General features: G+C 36.2%; 2 protein-coding genes across 2 annotated transcripts; both read right to left on the reverse strand.

The window, feature by feature from the left end:
* Positions 1 to 3,482: 3,482 nt before the first annotated feature.
* On the reverse strand, positions 3,483 to 9,065 carry LOC107877227 (cytochrome P450 72A397). The gene is made up of 5 exons (XM_016723917.2): positions 7,363 to 9,065; positions 5,508 to 5,728; positions 4,904 to 5,148; positions 4,433 to 4,817; positions 3,483 to 4,088 (listed from the first exon to the last, which is right to left on the reverse strand). The coding sequence occupies exons 1-5, from the start codon at positions 7,640 to 7,642 to the stop codon at positions 3,654 to 3,656; spliced, it is 1,566 nt and encodes a 521-aa protein (XP_016579403.1). The 5' UTR covers positions 7,643 to 9,065; the 3' UTR covers positions 3,483 to 3,653.
* A 1,359-nt stretch (positions 9,066 to 10,424) lies between these two features.
* On the reverse strand, positions 10,425 to 19,989 carry LOC107878214 (stress-response A/B barrel domain-containing protein UP3). Its single transcript, XM_016725134.2, has 2 exons — positions 19,010 to 19,989; positions 10,425 to 10,777 (listed from the first exon to the last, which is right to left on the reverse strand). The coding sequence occupies exon 1, from the start codon at positions 19,926 to 19,928 to the stop codon at positions 19,026 to 19,028; it is 903 nt and encodes a 300-aa protein (XP_016580620.2). The 5' UTR covers positions 19,929 to 19,989; the 3' UTR covers positions 10,425 to 10,777; positions 19,010 to 19,025.
* Positions 19,990 to 20,703: the final 714 nt, after the last annotated feature.

Consider the following 20,703-nt stretch of genomic DNA (forward strand, 5'->3'; position numbering starts at 1 on the left):
CCCATTCATTCACAAGTTTAAGTATATTAAGTGTTTGACAAAATATCTAAATATGTGCATTGTTAGAAAGCAATTATGGTTATGCCTTTATGATCATGTTATATCTTTCTTTTATGCTATCGAGTCCTGGGGGAATTTAATACCCGACAATTTAGTTGTGTACTTAGAGCCAGTGTTAGTTACAGAATAGCATTAGTCATGTCACAATTAGTAGTACTCAGTCAGTTACAGGACTAAGTGAAACTCAGTATTAGTCTAATCTAGTCAGTTAACACGCTCAGTAACAGTTCAGTCAAACCTAGTACAGTCTAGTGATCAATTCAGTGTCTTCAGTTGGGAGTAGGATTTAGCACCGAGCGAACTCAGGGATGGGGGCATTTCTATTAGTACAGGATTTGACCTTTAGAAACAATCCCTGAGTTACAGAACTACGTAGTCAGCGTAGCTTGTGTAATACCCCCGAACTTTTTCTTAAGCTTAATTTCATCTCTAGAAGGCTAAGGAATGACTTCCTAAGTGTGTAACATTTAAACCATATAGAATTTCCCTAATTTTGATGGCTCTAGAGGCATTTTGTTGATTTGGCCTAACAAAATTTAACACCGACACATGTGGTGCAGTAACGAGCTGGGTTGTGGCTGTGCCTACCACAATATTTGAATCATTCAGGAGGTCTAGGTTATTTGTGTAATCACCCATAACTTTCAAACCTTTGAGAGATGTTCAAGGTGGTGGTCAATATGAATCAAAGGATTGCCTTGACTCCGAGTGTTTAGCATAAACTAAGCTACACCCTGGAAAAAAACAAAACCAACAAAAAAGTAAAATTTGAATAATTCAATAAAAAATCAAAATAGTATCAATTTCAAATCAAATCCTACAAGGAGTCAAAAACTTATTATGTCCTTTCATACATACAAGTGCACGCAGTCCTATAAGTATTAAAGAATGTAAGTTCAGACATGGTACTAACAAAAAATTGATGAATTGATGTTCTAGTTTGAATTCTTGTTTTTACTATTTAGTAGGTGACAAGTAATTGGGAGTGTTTGAACCTTAATGCAGAGAAAAAACAAGTGTAAATAAGCTAGAGAATTCATGTTTTGTGATTCAGTTGAGAAAAAGATCCACGGTTGTGGTATTTTGATAATTCAGTTGAACTATTCAATCATACGCCAAATAGTTGCAGGTTCATTTTAGCTATATTGAGCTTTTTGCCAATAAATCTAAGCCTGCTCGATTATCCCTAATGCCTATATTCTATAGTTGTCGATTAATAGTGAGGTGCATTAAGATGTCTTCTAGTGAAGTGCATTAAGATGTCTTCTGTATCAACTAAGTTATGCCACTGGGTATAGTTCTATCCTCAGTAGTGAATCAATTCCCTTTACATTTAGGTTTCAGCTAGTTCTATTTCCTCTTTTTACACTTGTTATTCTCTTTTTCAAGTCCAGCAAACATGACTTAGATAGTATTTGTAAAGTGATCAAGCAAATGAATAATTACTATAAAAAAGAAATAAATCACTCGATAGATGGTGATTGGAATAGACACTGTGATATTCTTTGTTTGGTAAATAAATAATTTTATTAATCCCCAAGTGAATCATTATAAAGCCAAATAGGCCCGACTCTTGTTTCTCACTACCTCTACAACCTAAAGCAGCAATGCAAGATTAGAAAGAATTCCAACTAATGCAATACAAGTAAAAAAGACATTATCAGTAAAACAACTTCCAGCTTCATCCGTGCAGATGTTGTTGCTTCTTCAATCTCCTGCCTCTGGTATGGATATGGATTATCCCAAGACAATATAATATTCAAACCACAACTTTCATGTTCAACCACATCCCTATAAAGTAAGAGATTTAGCTACTCATGAATCTGTTTGGAAGAGGAGGTTTCATGAATTTACAAGAAAATAATGAAAATAAATTTTAAGAAATAAACTAGGCATTGTTCTTGAGCTTTAACCTAGCCTTTGGCTTCCGAAAATCAGTTTTGTATGATTAAAAAATGTGTGAAAGGGGTATTTATAGAGTTTAGAAACCCTTGGGACTTTAAAAAGTCAATCCAAATTGGGCTCGGAAAATCCCGCTCGCGCCACTACCAAAAATCAATACAGTGGCACAAGGAACTAATAACTTTTAGAGAGGTAGTGATTCTTGCACCACTAACCCAAATCAAGGGGTGGCACAAGGTTAGGCAGCATACATCTCCAATCTGTGCCACTGCTTGCCTTGCATCAGTGGAACAAGGCTTCACTTCCTTGGCCATTTTTTGCTCTTCCTGCAGAGTGTTACGACTTTGACCCTCCTTGGTTCATTGGTTCTCTTTTTCTTCTTGTTTAAGCTCCAAATATCTCACGACACTCCTACATAAACAAAATATGAAATACAAGTATAATTCATATCATTTAAGCTCACGATGGTGCTAAAAAGAGAACAAAGGTGTGAATAATAGTAAAATAGCATGATTTTTAGGCTTATATAATTAAGATTTAAAGATAAGGTGTGAATTGGAAATGTGGGGAATTAAACAGAGGGCATATGAAAGGAAAGTTCATTTCTCCCTCATCGATAGAATAAAGTCATACTTTCGTTCTTGTATTAAGAAACACTTCTTCTAGCTATTAAAGCCTTGAGAAGAAAGTCCCCTCTTGCGCCGTTGCTTTCATCTCTCAGCTTTGCCTCAGCTTCAACTTTGTCTTTGTCAAATGATTGATAAATTTTTTGAATAAAATTTAATTTTCAACTTTTACGAGTTAATTTCTTGATCTTTAATTTGCATGAAGTCAATTAAAATTCATGGAATAATTTTCCAACAAAAATTCGAAAGGAATAGGTTTTTTCTGAACAATCACTTGGTTCCAATAGACACCAAAACTGTTCTTTTCTAAAAAATCGCTTCTTTTCAGCAGACACCAAACCTGGTCTGAACAGCTGGATTTGGCACCATTTCAACTCAGGTTTTTGCTATAAATAGGGAGGCTTTTCCTCAATTTGTGCATTGAAATTCTTTACATCATCTTCATACTTTCTTACAAACAGAGAGTCTTTGTGTGATTTGAAGATTGACTTTGAGTTTGTTGAAGTTATTGAATTTTGAGGTACTGCTACATCAATAACAGGTATATCCATTTTGTCCTCTGAGAAAATAATTCACAACCTTGAATACAGTGAGCAGATTAAATTCCTTAAGAACACACATTCATAATCTCCGATATTATTTTAATACTATTAGTATTTGTGATTTTCAGTTTATTTTTTATTTTCTGATTACTGTTTTGAACACAGGATAACATAATAACATAATCTCCTCAATATGATAGACCAGCCCAAACAATTTCAACGTTCCAATTGATAGATTAGAGAGACTCTACCAATGAGGATTATACCATCACTGATTGGTTAAAGATTTAGCTCCTGATGATAAATTTATCTACGGTGAATCAACATAGAACATAATTTTTTCGTTACAAGATGAATCAAAATGGTCAAAGTAGATGCTATTATTGCTTAATCACTCTTTATATTTGAAATTAATGACTATGTTGCTTTAACACTCTCAATTAACAAGCTCAACTTAGGCAAAGGAAAATACATGATTTTCTTATTTAATGAGAACCTTCAACACATAATAACTCGATTTATCCTAGTTAAGTGGGTGAAACATGATCTGAGCTCCATGTTGTGGTTGAAGAGTCATAACAGTATACGGAGCATGAGCATAGGTTGGTGAGAGCCTGAAGGAGAACTTCTTTAATATCATAGAGAGTGCAACCTTTGCCTCTATCATGGAGAAGTTTTGGCCTATACAAGTCCTCGGTCCCCATCCAAATGGCATGAATGCCATCTGTGTTGGATCTTTGCAAGCATGTGAAATTCCTTCCGCGAACCTCTCTGGTTTAAATTCTTCTGCATCGTCACCCCACAGCTCCGTGTCGCGATTAATTAGCATTATAGGTAGTGTTAGATCCAACCCAGCTGGAATATAGAGATCTCCTATTTTACATTCTTTGTAAGCGCGTTTGTACAGAGCGATCACCGGTGGATATAGCCTGAGCACTTCATTAAGTATCATAGTTACCTGCAAAAAATTTCTCACAAATTCATGCATGCTAGACATTACTCCTAGTTCAAAACATTACTCTCTCTGTTTCAAGAAGAATGACCTCTTTATACTCAGCACAGAATTTAAGAAAATAGAAAAGACTTTTGAATCTTATGATCCTAAACTGTGTTGTGTCAAATATACCAAAATGTTTTTTAATCTTGTGGTCTCAAACATGCCACGTGGAAAGTTAGAATTAAAGTATTGCCAAAAAAGGAAATGATTATTCTTGTTGAAATAGACTAAAAAAGAACGTAGATCATTCTTTTTGAAATGGAGGGAGTACTAATGAATTTTTATTCCAAAAAATGAGCACTCACAATTTTGAGGTGGCTTATTGCTTCAGCATCAGGATTCTTCTCCCTAACAACTGTTAGAACTTCTTGCCTTGCCCTTTCTTGCCAGTCCTGGTGAATAGCCAACACAATCAGAGTCCATGTCAATAAGCTTGATGTTGTTTCATGACCGGCAAGGTAAAACTGTTTGCATTCTTCTATTATGTCCTCCTTTGTCATCTGACTATTATTAATATTATTTAGCGAATTGTTCTCGTTGTTAAATTGCAAGAGCAAGCCCAGTAAGTCATCTTCCCTGGTTTTCCCTGTTCTGATCATGCTCTCCTTTGTGTCCACAATTGTTTTAAGCATTGAAGTGATCTTTCTATCCAACTCCTTTCTTCTTCGGTTCTTTTTTGTTGGAACAAATCTGTGTATGATAATTTCTGACTTTTCAGAAAAGAGTAAGTATTTGGGGTTATGAAAGTGACATGGTCTAGTTAAAAGAGAGTTTACCTGAAACCAGGAATATATAACATTCCCATAGCTTCTATCACAAGTTGCTGCAGTTCTTTTTGAAGTTCCAGGATCTTCATTCCATCTTCATAGCTGCTTCCAAATGCTGTTCTTGAAATGATATCACCAGTAAGTTCTTGAAATTCAGGCCATATATCTATTTCTGAAGTTCCCTCAGGGCTAATTGTTTTCATCCACTTCTCTATCATAAACGCACAGCTTTCTGCTATTGTGGGGATCATGCGCTGTAAACGGATATCAAAATGAGTATAATAGTCTCTCTGATGATTGATCAAAGGCGAATCAAGGATTTAAACTTGGTAGTTTCAACTGTTAAAATTCTTTGTACTGAACTCATTCTACGTTTGAAATTATGGATTCAGAATCTACTTTATTGAAAGTTTGTTACTACTAATACGTACGTTTCACATTATGTGTGTGTATATATATATAGATAGATAGATAGATGCTTCTATGTTAAAAGTATTGCATTTTAGTTGAACCCGTAATTCAGAAGCGACATCCGCCACTGACTCTGTTGAGTGAGTTGAATGTTGCACGAAAAGCCATAAAAATAAGCATTCTTGAAGTTGACAAAAGTAACCTTCAATTTCTCCAAGTGGAAAGCGGGATTGATTAGCTTTCTGTGCATAGCCCATTTTTCACCTTTTAGAGTTGTCAATCCTTTAGTTAGAATCAACACAAGAGGGTTCAATGGCGGTAAATGAAAGTGGCCTTGCTTGTTTAAGAGCACTTCTTTTATCAGTGTTGGATCCATGATGATCAATCTTGGTGACGTCCCAAGCCAACTCAGAGATATCTTCCCTGCAACCATTTTCATTTTAGCTCGTACTTAGTTAAAAGGAATCATTCAAGCTAATTACAATTTACATAATTAATAGTAACACAATCGAGAAGATGAAAGTCAACTAGACAATCAGAGTAAGTGGTAGGCTTTAAAATATAGGTTCGACAAGAACTCAATAGATTTGACCTAATTTTTATTATATATAGAAATGCCCTTAAGAGACCATTTGGATATGATTAAAAGAGGATCAAATTCAGTTGTTAATTTTCTTTTTAGTTTTTTAGGTGTTTGGTAAAATTAAAAAAAAAACTAAAAAAAAGCTAAAAACTAATTAAACAAAGTAAAAAGTGATAAGTTGGAACCCTTCAATTTTTTTTACTTTTTAGTTTAAAATTCTTTTAAGTTAGATCAAAACATTTATCTTTTTATCCTTTCATATTTTCCTTGATTTTAACATTAATTCCCTTTATCTTTCCCTTTCCTCCAGCGATTTCTCCTTTGTTCCCTGCCTCCTCCAGCAATTTCATTCAACTTGAAATACATTACGAGGGATAAATAATTGTGGCTACATGATGTGCCTCAAGTTATAAAACTTCTTTTAGGAGGTTAAAATAAACAATTAAAAGTCTTAGTAACTGTCATGACGGTTATGGGGTGTTTTTTTCTGTAGAAAAGGAGCAAGACAGTTAGAAGAGGATATTCAGAAAAAAAAAAATTTTAAAATTCTGAGAGAATTCTAGCCTTTCAAATTTCTAGAAATGCTAAAATATTTGTAAATTTAATGTTATGTACTGTATAACTGAATGTATTAGGATGTAATTTATAATGTTAGCAATGTTTTAAGTGTAAGCAGGTTTGAGCGATTGTTTTCAGATTTTTAATTGTAATATTGGTGTATTTAACTTAAAACATCAGTATTTATTCCTTTATTTATTGTTTTTGTAGAGAAGTCTATCACTACATTTATATGAAAAGAATGTCCAAATTTTTAACTTTTTAACATTTAAAAATAAAAAGTACTTAACTAATATTTATAAAATTACCTCACATAATCACTTTAAATTGAAAGACCATTTAATATAAATTAATTTTGAATTGTTAGAATTAAAAATCATATAATTCAATTTATTTGTGGTGTTACCAACTTAAAAGATATTCAGTCATTTTGACAACAAAATAGTATTTAACAACATTTACTTTATCAAACACATCAATAATTTTTTTCGATTGTAGTGTTTCTATACAAACACTTATCTACTTAATTTATAAACACTTATTTTAAGTTTTTAAGCATTTAAAATGAAAATCTATTTTTAATCATATCCAAACGATCTTTAATTTGTGTATAAATTAAATTAAATTCAAAACTTTCTTTTTATAGGAAAATTTTCAATCCGTGTTTGAAAAAATAATTGTCATGAAGTTTCAAATTATACAAATATTGTTGTGGAGTTTCACCAATAAACTTTGAAACTCAATAATTATGTATTTTTCAATGACGGGGCCCAAAAAAATAACCAACGATTGTTGTATCTTCTTTGCATTAACTTGATGATCTCGCCGTCCTAAAATACTTTAGAAAAACTTTAAATTTCAAATCCATTTGTGTTAAACAATAGTGGATTAGTACTGGTCAACTGTATGAACTCACCATATTTTTGGACCATATAATGAGTGAATGGATCAACACGTGACACAATATCGTGGGTTAAGCTAATTGGCTTGGACCATGCCTCATCCATTTGATTGCCAACATCTTTGAGGTCTCCAAGGAAATACTTGTAGTGAGTGCCTTTGAATCCTTGCCGCTTCAAGTGCTTATCCAGCAATTTTGGTTTTATCAAGATGGAATAGGAAATTTTCAGGAGAAAATAGCTTAATAGAAGCAATGGAAACAGTAACAGAGAAAGGAATACTGCTAGATTTGCCATCAGTATCAAGTTCTTTTAAGTCCTGAATTCTGAGATAACTAGCAGAGTAGGTTGGTCACTATATATGTATATATCCATTCCAAATATTTGGCTTTTAGAATTTAGTCAAACGTACTTGTTGGCAAAGATAACGTTGACTAAGGATAGACTTATCTTGGAGCATAAGGCAACAATTATATATGTTCTTTGTGTAAACTAAGAACAAATGTTTGATTAGAGAAGAAGTTTCTAAATGGGTGCAATAAAATAAAACGAAAAACGGCGATAGGAGATTTGAAATCAATTTGATATCAGTCGTTCAAGAGATTTACATTTGACGAAGCAAATATATATTCTGTTAGTATCAAAATATAATCGTTGGTTTTGATTAAGTATATTAAGCCAAAGTCCTATTAGATTAATATTAAAATATAATTATTGGTGTTCATTAAGTATACAAATTCAAACTCTTATAGTCTCAAGATAAATCACCATAAAGCTTGTTATATTTATGTTTGTCCTTTTCTGGATAATAATGGTGAAACATATAGTTCCTTTCGTGGAGAGCAAGATAGATCCATTGCGTTTTGCCTTCTTGGATATTGATATTTTGAACTAATATTATCCATAATCCTGATATAAGATCGTCTGTTACCGTAGCATAGTAACTCTTTTCAGTGAATTATTTTGAGAAATTAACACATACTCTAATTAAATGATTTTAGTAATTCAAAAATAAAATTCAGCAACCATATAAAAATTATTAACAGTTGTGATCAGAGGTGGACCCACATGTGTCAATGGAGGTGCACGTACATTCGTTAACGTCGAAAAAAATTATGTACATATATATGTATATATACCTTTATAAATTGGGATATAGTTACTAGTGCACCCAAAAATTAATGGTATTGCACCTAGGTGAGCTAGTTGAAGCCATCACTTCCACCCACACGATCAAGGATCTATCCCTAGTTACACAATATTTTTGCTTTTATTTTCAATACTTGGCTTATTGCTAAATTTAGCACATCAAAACTAATGGATTGGGGATTCGAACCCAAGACTATCCCGTAAAAGGAATTACCCTTGGCCATTAAGCTACCACAATCAATTATTCAATAATGTTAAAAGTAAGCTTCATATTATAAGAAAGTAAGGTTATTAGCTTAGAACTCATATTTGTTCTATATATTTATTTTTTCAGTATTGTTCATGTCTTTGGCGACCAATTGAATATGACAATATCCCTTAATCGACACTGAAAATTTTTCTAACGTCTTAAGATAATATTGTGCACCATAGTATTATCAAAAGCAATAAGCGTAAAAAAAACTTCACGGCCTATTGTGTTTAAGCACAAAGTACAAATAAAGTGTGAAATTTAACGAAAAAAGACATAAAGAGAGAAAATATAAATATATATCTAGTCCAAGACTAATAATATAAGCCTGAATGACAAATATATAAACAAAAAAATTAATTTTTTTTTTTATAAAGTGAAATAATCTGTCTCTTTAGAAAGTCTTATTGACAAGGAAAAATATGTATTAAAAATTAGAAGTGAGGCGAACGCTCAACATATTTTTAGTCTTACTTCGAGGCTTATGCACGCCTTTGACAACAACGATGAACCCACAGACTTCAAATCCTGGGTTCGCCTCTGATTGTGATTTTTCTCATTACAGTATGGCACTGAAGAAGATATTGGGAGCGCAGGTCGAAGGCAATGGAGTTCTACCATGTGGATATGACAATGTTCGTTAGTCTGTTCCTACTACTTTTACGTCCAATCATCCGGTTTATCCAATGAATTGTTCTTAATTTAGAGCAGTACTCCATCTCTTTAAAAAAGAACAATCTACTTAAATTTGGCATAAAATTTGAGAAAATAAATAAGACTTTTGAATCTTGTGATCTTAAATTAAAATTATATCAAATGTACCAAAATGTCCATTAATCTTATGAAAAGTTGAAATTAAAGTATTGTAAAAAAAAAAAAAGGTAATTTTTTTTAAAACAAACAAAAAAAAAAATAGGACATTTATTTTTAAACTGAGGGACTAATAATTTTTTCCCCAAGTAGTCATTTCAAGTCACTTCTTTTTCGCCATTCGATATTCGTGACACAACTCAAAACACGAACAATATCTCTGGTTATTGTGTCAAATGGAGTACTAAATAGTAAAGCTTAACAACGTATCAGAATTACATATTCTTGTTGAAGCTATGAAGCCCAAAATATTTCTGTGAAATGACCTCAAATCAATGAATTTTGCATGTTATGAGATGAATAACGTATACTATAAGTATTACGTGGTTGCAATATCCGCTTAATAATATTCAGACATTCCTTCAGATTACATTCTACAATTAGCTTCTGTACAAGTATGAGTTCTTTTTCTCTGTATGCGACTGCAATCGTTGTTAAATTTAATTACTTCCTCCGTACCAAATTATGTATCGCCATTTGACCGGACACGATATTTAAGAAATAAGTATTAACTTTGTTAAAGTTACAAAATTACCCTTCTTAAAGAAAAGAGTAATAGAATTTAAAATCAAGTAGGATTACTTTTAATTGAAAAGACAAGTAAAAAAGGAGTAATTGTATTTAAAATCAAGTAGGACCACTAAGGGTAAAATTGTAATTGTGTCTTTAAAAACTTACCAAATAAGAAAAGGCGACATTCTTTATGGGACGGACCAAAAAAAAAATAACGACACATAATTTGAGACGGAGGGAGTACTAAAATTAAGACTTCTGTACTTTATCTTTACATGGAATTGAAACATCTAAAAGTCTGAGAAAGTATCTTTCCATTGATCTATAATGATATCGACGCAACCGCAGATCCACAATTCGGAGTCTCCGGGTTCCAAGTAGACTCATTGATTAAATTAATTGGAGACTCCAAATCGTAAATCCGAGCCAACTTATAGACAAGAGGTTCATTGAATCTCCTTCGACGAAAAACAATGTTATTTATACATGATTAAAAAAAAATATATGTTTATATAGTAAATATTAAACTCGAGCAAACAAGAAATTTTTTAGAGTTACACTGTAGTGATTGATTAAACTTACTAAAAAGGCAGGTTGTCAGCAAATTTTGAACTTGGGTCTGTTGGGCGAAATTAACAGCCTTGTGCCACCTGAACAACAAGTCACTTTGATTATTTGGGTGGCAAGTTTGTTATTTATATACTACATTATATATATATACACACTTTATATATAAAGTTTCCGTCGAAGTTTATGGATCGCGCGCCACCTCGAGAACCCTTAATAGATCTGCCCTTGGAGGCAACTTCACATTTTCAAAACTGGACCAAATTTCAACCGTCTGGTAAATTCCTCTCATTTTAATATTATTACTTTCATTTCTTGTATTAATTCGTATTTTTCATATGATATTTCTCTAATTTCGTTTGAAAGTTTTTATACACAATAAAGTTCGTTACTTGAGAGGGATCTTCTCTAAGATTGTGAATTTTTCTCTCCTGAGCCCTGCACTCTAACAGCCCTTTAACGTCAACTTTGACGTGAACCGGGCTACTCTGATGCCGACGATGGGTAGACGCGCCGGTGACATGTAAGTGGACATAGTATCTTTCTCCTCCTTTTCTCTCTCTCCTCCGTTCCCCCCCCCCCCCCCCCCCCCCCCCCCCCCCCTCTCTCCAATCCCCATTTCGCACTCTTCACTGCTATCGCCGGCAGGACAGGGTTTCCACTGGCTCGACCCCGACGATGGTAGTTAGCGTGCAGCACTGGCCACTCAAGTTGGTACGACGACAACCGATGTCCAAATTAACAGGCTGTGCTCGACCAAATCTAATTCCGGCAACACCCAGGCGACGCTCCAGCGACCAATTTCTACATCAATTTGCCGAAACCCAGCATAGCACGCAAGAGGAGAGGACTTAGCCTACACGAGTATCCCGGTGACTTCTAACCTTTGATATTTAGTTTCTCCTACTATTTTGTTTCTCTTGACTTTCTTCTAATTTGTTGTGATTGCTGCTATTGTTGTGTTGTTCTAGTTGTAAAGCCGAATAGTGTGTATTGTGCGTGCCTTCTATTTTCTATTGTTGTTTTTGTTTGTGGCTTTGTTTTTGTTTTTAGAGTTGTGGCTTTGGGGGTTGATGGTAGGATAGGGTTATGTCCGAGGGGAATGGGGCTGGGGGTTGTTTTTGGAATGGGGGAAGAGGTGAGGGCAGGGGTGGAAGTGAGGTCAAGGTCTAATGTTAAGGCTGGTTTGGGGAGGGGGTGAAGGGTGGTAGAGGTAGGTGTCAGGCAAGAGATGATCGGTTGAAAGTAGGGTCTTGAAACATAGGGACCCTTCAGGGTAAGTTCATAGAGCTGGTGAAGATTCTTAAGAAAAGGAAGATTAATATTACGTGTGTTTAGAAGACTAAGTGGGTAGGGTCTAAGGCTAGGGATGTGGATGGGTAGGGTCTAAGGCTAGAGATGTGGATGGATAAAAGTTGTGGTACTCGGGAAGTGAGAGACGTAGGAATGGAGTAGGTATCCTAGTAGATGAGGGGCTTAGAGGGCAGGTAGTGGAGGTTAAGAGGGTCAGTGATAGGATAATGACAATTAAGTTAGTCATTGGGGGGTTTACTCTGAATGTGTGTAGTGTTTATGCGCTGCAGGTGGGCTTAGACGAGGAGGATAAAACGATATTTTGGGAGGCTTTGAACGAGGTGTTGAGAAGTATGCCTAGCTCTAAGAAGATTGTCACGGCAGGGGATTTCAATTGGCACATTAGGGTTTTACCGAGAGGCTATGACGATGTGCATAGAGGTTTTAATTTTGGAGATAAGAATGGAGAGAGAGAGAGGCACTGTAGAATTTTGCAAGGGACTTTGGGCTAGTGGTAGTGAATTTGAGCTTTCCAAAGGAGGATCACCTGATTACCTTCCGAAACGCGATAGCCAAGACTTAGATTGACTTTTTGCTGCTTAGGAAAGGAATAGGGCTTTGTGTAAGGACAGTAAAGTCATTCCGAGTGAGAATCTTTCGACCCAACACAGGCTTCTGGTGATGGACTTGGTTATCAAGAAGGGCAAGAAGAGGAGGGTAGGGGAGGGTCGACCTAGAATTAAGTATGGTGGCTTGACCCCAGGTAGTGCGCTGGAGATAGGGGAGAAGGTGGCAGGAATGGGGGTGTGGGAGTGTAGAGGGGACATGGATAGTGTGTGGGATAGAGTTGTCACTTGTATCAAGGAGACTGCTAGAGGGATGTTGGGTGTTTCGAGGGGCCCGGCATGACAACATCGGGGGGACTGGGGGTGTAATAAAGAAGTTAAGAAGAAAATGGAGATTAAGAAGGGGGTATATGTTAAGTTGATTTGAGAGTAAACATGAAGAGGAGAAGCGGGTGAATAGGGAGATATACAAATTAGCTAGAAAGTAGGCTAAGTTAGCAGTTACGGCTGCTAAGACAGCAACATTTGAAAGCTTGTATACGGGGTTAGAGGAGAGAGATGGGGAAAAAAGGTTGTATAAGCTTGCTAAGGCTAGAGAGTGGAAGGGTCGTGACCTCGATCAAGTGAAATGCATTAAGAGAGAGGATGGTAGAGTACCGGTGGAAGATGTTCACATTAAGAGAAGATGGAAAGCATATTTTCATACTCTTGAACGATGATGGGGATAGAGACATTGAGTTAGGAAAGCTGAAGTACTCAGAGGAGTGTCATGATTTCAGTTATTGTAGACGTGTTAGGGTTAAGGAGGTCAGAGAGGCTATTCGCAGGATGCGAGGGGTAAGGCGACGGGGCCTAACGAGATTTTGGTGGATTTTTGAAAGTATACTAGCGGGATAGGTGTAAGCTGGTTGAGTGATTTGTTTAACAACATTTTTATGACTGCGAAAATGCTTGAGGCTTAGAGATAGAGTACGATAATTCCTTTATATAAGAATAAGGGTAACATTCAAAGTTGCAACAATTACAGGGGTATTAAGTTGTTGAGTCACATTATGAAAATTTGGGAAAGGATGGTCGATCGGAGGTTGAGGAGGATCGTGTCTATTCAGAGAATCAGTTTGGATTTATGCTCGGTCGCTTGACGACAGCGGCAATTCACCTGGTGAGGAAATTGGTGAAGCAGTATAGGGCAAGGAAGAGGGACTTACACATAGTGCTCATCGACCTGGAGAAGGCGTATGACAAAGTCCCTAGGGAGGTTCTTTGGAGATGCTTGGAGGTGAGATGAGGGGTCCCAATGGCATATATCAGATCTATTAAGGACATGTATGATAGAGCAAAAACTCAGGTGAGGACGGCAGGAGGAGACTCGGAGCATTTTTCTATCTTGACAGGGTTGTACCAGGGATCAACTCTTAGTCTCTTCTTGTTTGCATTGGTGATTGATGTGTTGACGCGGAGTATTCAAGGAAAGGTGCCTTGGTATATGTTATTTGCGGATGACGTAGTTCTAATTGATGAGACGCGGGGAGATGTGAATGATAAATTAGAGGTTTGTAGACAAACTCTTGAATCTAAAGGGTTCAGGTTGAGGAGGATCAAAACGGAGTATATGGAATGCAAGTTTAATGACTTGAGGTAGGAGGACAAGGTGGCAGTAAAGTTGGATTCCCAGGTTGTTTGTAAGAGAGGTAGTTTTAAGTATCTTGGGTCTATGATTCAAGGAAATGGTGAGATTGACGAATATATCTCTAACCGTATTGGAGCAGGTTGTATGAAATGGAGACTCGCCTCGGGAGTGTTATGTGATAAGAAGGTGCCCCTAAGATTAAAGGCAAATTCTACAGAGTGGCAGTTCGGTCGGTCATGCTGTATGGAGCGGAGTGTTGGCCAGTCAAGAACTCCCACATTCAAAAATTGAAGGTGGCGGAAATGAGAATGTTGTGTTGGATGTGGGGACTTACTAAAGGGGATAGAGTTAAGAATGAGACTATCCGGAAGAAGGTGAGAGTGAGAAGAGGGGCACTGGGTGAGCGGCTAACTTTGGAAGATTTCGGGACGAGCAGAGGTAGGCCAAAACAATACTAGATGGAGGTGATTAGACGTAACATGGAGCAGTTACAGCTTACTGAGGACATAACCCTAGATAGGAAGGTATGGAGGTCGCGGATTAGGTTAGAAGGCTAGTGTATATGGGTGAGTCGTAACAAGTAGTTAGGAGAGCTTTGGTGTAGCCGGGGTAGTAATCCTAGGACTGTGTCCATAGGTAGGAGCTGCTAGTTAGGAGAATTTGGGTGTGGTGGGTTTCTTTGATTTGTGAGTGTATGATATTACTATGTGGGTGCCTTATTCTTATTTCTGTTGTTCCATCCATCATGTTTCATGTTGCATGTTTCATTACGACTTTATTTACTATTCTTTGTCTTGAGCCAGAGGTCTATCGGAAACAGCCTCTCTACTTTTTCGGAGGCAGCGATATGGACTGCATATATTTTACCCTCCCCAGACCCCACTTTGTGGGAATACACTGAGTTTGTTGTTGTTGTATACACTGGGTTTGTTGTTGTTGTTACAATAATGATATCACGTTGTTTAAGTGTTAGTACCAATTGAACTTCAAATGTTACGACTGCATCACAAACTGAATTCATTTCTAAAGCTTTATTTAAAAAGGAGGAATTCCTTGAAATACTATTTTAAATACTGTCAACAGGGGTTGTTTGGTTGGAGGAATTAAAAAATTCAATTCCAGCATAAAACTTGGTATAAGATAATATTTGGATATCCAGAGCTGGAATGATTAGGAAGAATAATCTTTGTCATGTCTGATGCAGCATTTGATCAACTGTAGTACAAGATAAAAATAATACACACATAGCTGATGCAATTTAGCTAGGGGTATATACATAATGTTATCTAACAAGAATCCATCAACAAATTCATGTTGGCTAGAAGCCGAATACAAATGTTTGTCCTGATTTTATAACTCAAAAAAGAATGTTGTATCCGAATGTGCGTATATCTCCCTCTATGTAATATTCCATGCTGAATAAGATGTGGAATAAGAATACACACAGAAAACATACAATTGCCATACATATATCAAAGTTTTTAAAAATCAAGATGTCTTTAAAGTAGGTAATCTCTACATAACATTCCATGTATAATTGTTTCATGCATAACAATCCCTACATTAGTATTCATCGTATAACAATACTTCCATTATTATTCACCTCATAAATAACCCACACATTATAATATCTCATAACTAGCATGTGAATGAGTGACACCCATAGACGTACATCTACCAAAGAGTAGAAGTTTTTTATTCAAAAACATACTCAACAGGATCTTCGTGGGTTGCCATGTACTCTGATCAAACTTCACACATTATAATATCTCATAACTAGCATGTGAATGAGCGACACCCTTAGACGTATATCTACCAAAGACTAGAAGTTTTTTAATTCAAAAACACTCTACTCAACAGGATCTTCGTGAGTTGCCATGTACTCTGGTCAAACATCACTTTTTTTATTTACAAAAATATCTAACAAAACATAAAGGAACTGTGACAATATCACAATTCTTATTAAGCCTCTAGGTTGCAAAAAGATATGTCTATGAATCTTATCATGTTTGATGCATATCCATTTCTTCAATAACTGAATTCATCTCAAATTAGTTGAACATGGAAACTGTCATTGGTGTTGGGGCATCTTTTATGCTCCTAATTACTGTAATGGGTTCTGTTTCTGGATCAACCAAGTAGAGTTTCTCCACACATTTGTCGTTGTTACAGAAGCTGATGAGCATCCAAGGACATCAGCCAACCCCTTCAATGGAAACAATACCCTTCTCCCACTTAAAAGATGTTATACTCCAATTATCCCCAAAGATAAGAGTCACTATGTGAAGCAGCACAAGAACAGCTAGCAGGAAGTTTAGAGAATGGGAGAGAGCATGGGAGAGGGAGATAAGTGTGTAGAGAAAGAAGTCCATCTGAAAGTAGAATTATGGTAGACTAAGAGGGGAAAGGAACAGCAAGAGAGATCAAAGAAGTCTGAGGTGCCTACATTATATTAAAACTAGAAAGATCAAAGTAAAATGGTCCTCATTTGTGATATGCTATATACAGAAAATACTTTTTTCAACAGATGCTTGAGTTCCTAAATAGTATTATCAAATTTAAGATACAGAAGGTTAATTTGAATACAAAATGAGGCGAGCCAACACTTCTTATCTAAGTAGTCAAAAATATTGACTGAATACAGTTTAGTTTTCTTTATGGAAGCTCTAGGGCTCTTCCTAGTGATTCAAGGAACCAACAATCACACTGTTTGGAGCATCACTTATGAATTGCTGGAGAAATAGCATGGGCATTTCTTACTTGCATTCATGCAGTATTCTGGAATGCGAGCGCATCATCGCCTTATGCAGTGATGCGATGCGAAGCGAGGCTTTCCAGCTGCGAGTAACTGATGTGAGGCTATTTAACAAATGTGGGCGCATAACCTTGTGATGCGAGATGCGAACCAATGCGCTCGCATCGTGTTGATTTTATTTGTAAGACCATTTTAAAATTAAAAATAAAAGAGTAGGGTCAATTTTAAAGTTAAAAAAGAGTCGGAGCACTGTTGCCTTCACTTCGGCGAATTTTTAAGGTTAGCTCTGAAGAGAGTCGCGACTTCACTGCAGCGACCTCTTTCTTCACAGAGATTTTATGAATCTTTCTTACTTCTTCTTTTTTCTTTGTTTTGCTGCTTTTCACTGTTGCGACTTCACTATTTTTGTCTTCTTCTTTTTTTTCACTTTTGTTGTTCACTGCTGCGATCAGTTACTGTTTTGCTGTATTTTCTCTCTGTTTTCTTTTTTCTCTGTTTTTTCACTTCTGCTCCTTACTTCTTTTTTTCACTAGTTTCGGTGATCAAACCTGTGATTTTGTTTCGTTTAAACTTTTGCTTATATATATTGTCTTTATTGTTGTTTATATAGTTGTTGTGATCTTTTCAGTTATGACATACTGTTTGGATGGCTATTTGGTCTTTTTTCCTTTAAATTGCGGTTCAGTTCAATGATGTGGTAGCATTGCTTCACACATCGCATAAGGTGTAATGAGTGATGCGGAGCCTTGTCGCTTATTTCCGCATCACGCTTCCCTCGACACTGCATTCATGTGCTTCCTGTGCTATTTTCCACAGAGATATCAAATCAAGTAATATATTATTGGACGAGAACTATAGAGATGTGATTTCTTTCTTTTCTTTTCTTTTTTTTTGATAACCATGCCGTCCGGATCAGCTTGCACACCTCGTGACAAATTCCACGGGATACCTTCCACCTCCCACCAGCAACAGGTACCATGTAACTCTACGCACCAAGGCTAGAACTGATGAGAAGAAATCACCTATGGTTTGTCTCTACTGAGAATTGAACCTGAGACCTCATGATACTCAATCCCACTTCATTGAACCACTAGGTCACACCCTTGGGTGCTATAGAGATGTGGTTTCTGATTTTGGCCTTTCAAGATTAGTTCCTCTTGAAAAGAATCACTTAACACCACAAGTCGGGGACATATTCTGTTACTTGACACTGAATACAGTTGCGTGGACTCTTCATTTTTTATGCCACACCCATGTCGAATTCTCCAAAAATATACTACTTTTGGAGAATACGACACGCACCCATTGACATTTTTGAAGAGTATGAGCAACATAGTGAATACTTATGATCTAGTCAACTCAATGATAAAAGTGATTTTTATGCTTTCAGTGTGGTTCTTCTCGAACTGCTTACAAGTCATCTAGTAGTCAAATCATAGTAATTCGTTTCAAATCAATGTTCAAATGAAGCTGTCTACTAGAGGTTCTTCTGGAACTGCTTACAAGTCATCTAGTAGTCAAATCATAGCAATTCTTTTCAAATGAAGTTGTCTACTAGAAATGGTAGATCCTGAGACTACAAGAGACGTTGAAGGTCAGGAGATGGTCCGATCGTATTGAATGCCATTTTCACAGTTTAATCTATCTAATCTTCGCCTAATTTTTTATCACTTCCTTCTGAGTTCTGAGTGTTATAGCCCAGAGTTATCAAACAACTTTTGTTAGAACCATCACACAAATCCAGTTCATTTCATCATGGAAAATGACTACCCGTTAAAACATCATTATTGCAGTGTATACAGCTGTCACCTATATATATGGCTACCCAAGCTAAATATGAACAAGAAAGTTCACACTAGATTGGATGACAAGCATGAGAAAATGCTAGTATAATTAAAAAGAAATTTTTGGAAAAAGTTCAACATGCAAAAATAGTCCATCCCAACTAAGAAGGGTAACTGAATTTATTAGCCACATTCAAACACAAAACATCACTACACACACCCCACAAAGTAAATTTAACGAAGCTGTTAAAGCACATATGGAAACTTTAGAAATAGGCAAGAATAACCTCAAATGGACCATTCTCAAAGGCTAGCTGATTGAGTAGGAAGAACAGCATAATCTACGACAACAACACCGTCCAAAAAATCCTTAACCTTCTCTTTCTGCTCATTCGCCAGCTCCGTTTGCGACTCCAACGCTTCCAAGTTTTCCACTCCCTTGAAAACAGCTATTGAAGCAATCGAAAAACCTTTCGCCCTACCAGGAGAAAAGTTTTCCCCAACAGTCAACTGTTGAATCCCAGGGAATTTCTCTATGATTCCCCCAACCGCACTCAAAACTTGTGATTTTTCATTTTCACCCAAATTCTCCTTCAATTTAAGAAACGTAACCCTCATCGCCGAACCAGGCGGCACACCACTCGGGCCGGAGAAATCAGTGGGAACCCAATCAATAGCCATGATATCATCAACCATCGGCAATACATATTGCTTAACAACGCTGACATGCGAGGGATGTGCAGAGTAATCAGCCAAGTCAGATTTAGACTTGTACCGAGAATGAAGTATGTGAGTGAAGGAAAAAGAGGAAGATCTGTCACGTATAAGGGGACCAGAACTGAGATGGACAACTTGGTTAAGAGAGGTCAAGCTGTTGAGGTTGTTAATCATAGCGTTAAGCTTTGAAGGGTCAGCATCAGGTTTGGCTTTGAAGAGCACCACGTGTTCGACGATTTGCTCAGCAGACATTTTGATTGAACGATGTGAGGAGTGAGGCTTGAAATGGCGAAGGTTGAGGGCGGTGGGAGAGAATGAGCGAGGGGATAAGAAGTGAGAGCAAGATATTGCAGCTGCTGTTCCTGACGTTTTGACGCTCAGCATCTTTTTTTCTACAGTTGTAGATTTTGACTGATTTTTTGGGTCCGACTGAGTTGGATCCTTTGATTGCTGCCTGCTTAGCGGTAACCTAGATGATGGGACCGTCATCTATATTTGTTGCATGTATGTAAAATTATTAAATGCTCATTGAAAGTGAGGAATTTAAAAAATTACAACTTTCGTCCATTTCTAATATTCACTTATGAATAGAATAAAATTTTACTATATCACTTTAAGTATAATAAATTCACTATTTTAAAAAATGACTACAATAATAATAAAATAAATTAAGAACTAGGCAATAAATTGTCTCTTGATTTTTCAAACTAAACAATCAAAAGAGATTTATTATTAGTATGTGTTGCGTCCAAGCACACACACAAGTGTACGTGATCATCCAAGTAGTAAAGTGATCTTTGAAAATCAAGAATCGATTCCATAGGGACTTGGTTTAACAACAATGCACTACTAAGTTTACTAATGCGATTAAGCAAGTGCGAATGTAACTGATCAAGAGTTTGAGTTTTGTAATCATAAATAGTAACAAAAATTAACAACGGTGCAACCTTTGGATATATTGCAAACAATATTAGGAGAGCTTCCAAGGTTGAGGCATCTACGTCATATTCATGCGTAACTATGGTTTCTAGCCGGTATTGATATTTATCGTTATTGTTGATCTACGGGGTTGATAATAAGACTTGGGAATGGTAATCCTAAAAGCTTCCCTAATAATGACTAACTTCCCTAAAAGCTTTAGTACATTATATTATACATTAGGATTCTTTTTAAGCAACCAAACTTCCACCACCTCTACCTTCACAAATTCCTTTCATTTTCCATCATCTTTTTAAGCTAGTCCATATATATTAAGGAGGAAGTA

This window comes from Capsicum annuum, chromosome 7 (assembly GCF_002878395.1).
Source record: "Capsicum annuum cultivar UCD-10X-F1 chromosome 7, UCD10Xv1.1, whole genome shotgun sequence".
Classification (NCBI taxonomy): domain Eukaryota; kingdom Viridiplantae; phylum Streptophyta; class Magnoliopsida; order Solanales; family Solanaceae; genus Capsicum; species Capsicum annuum.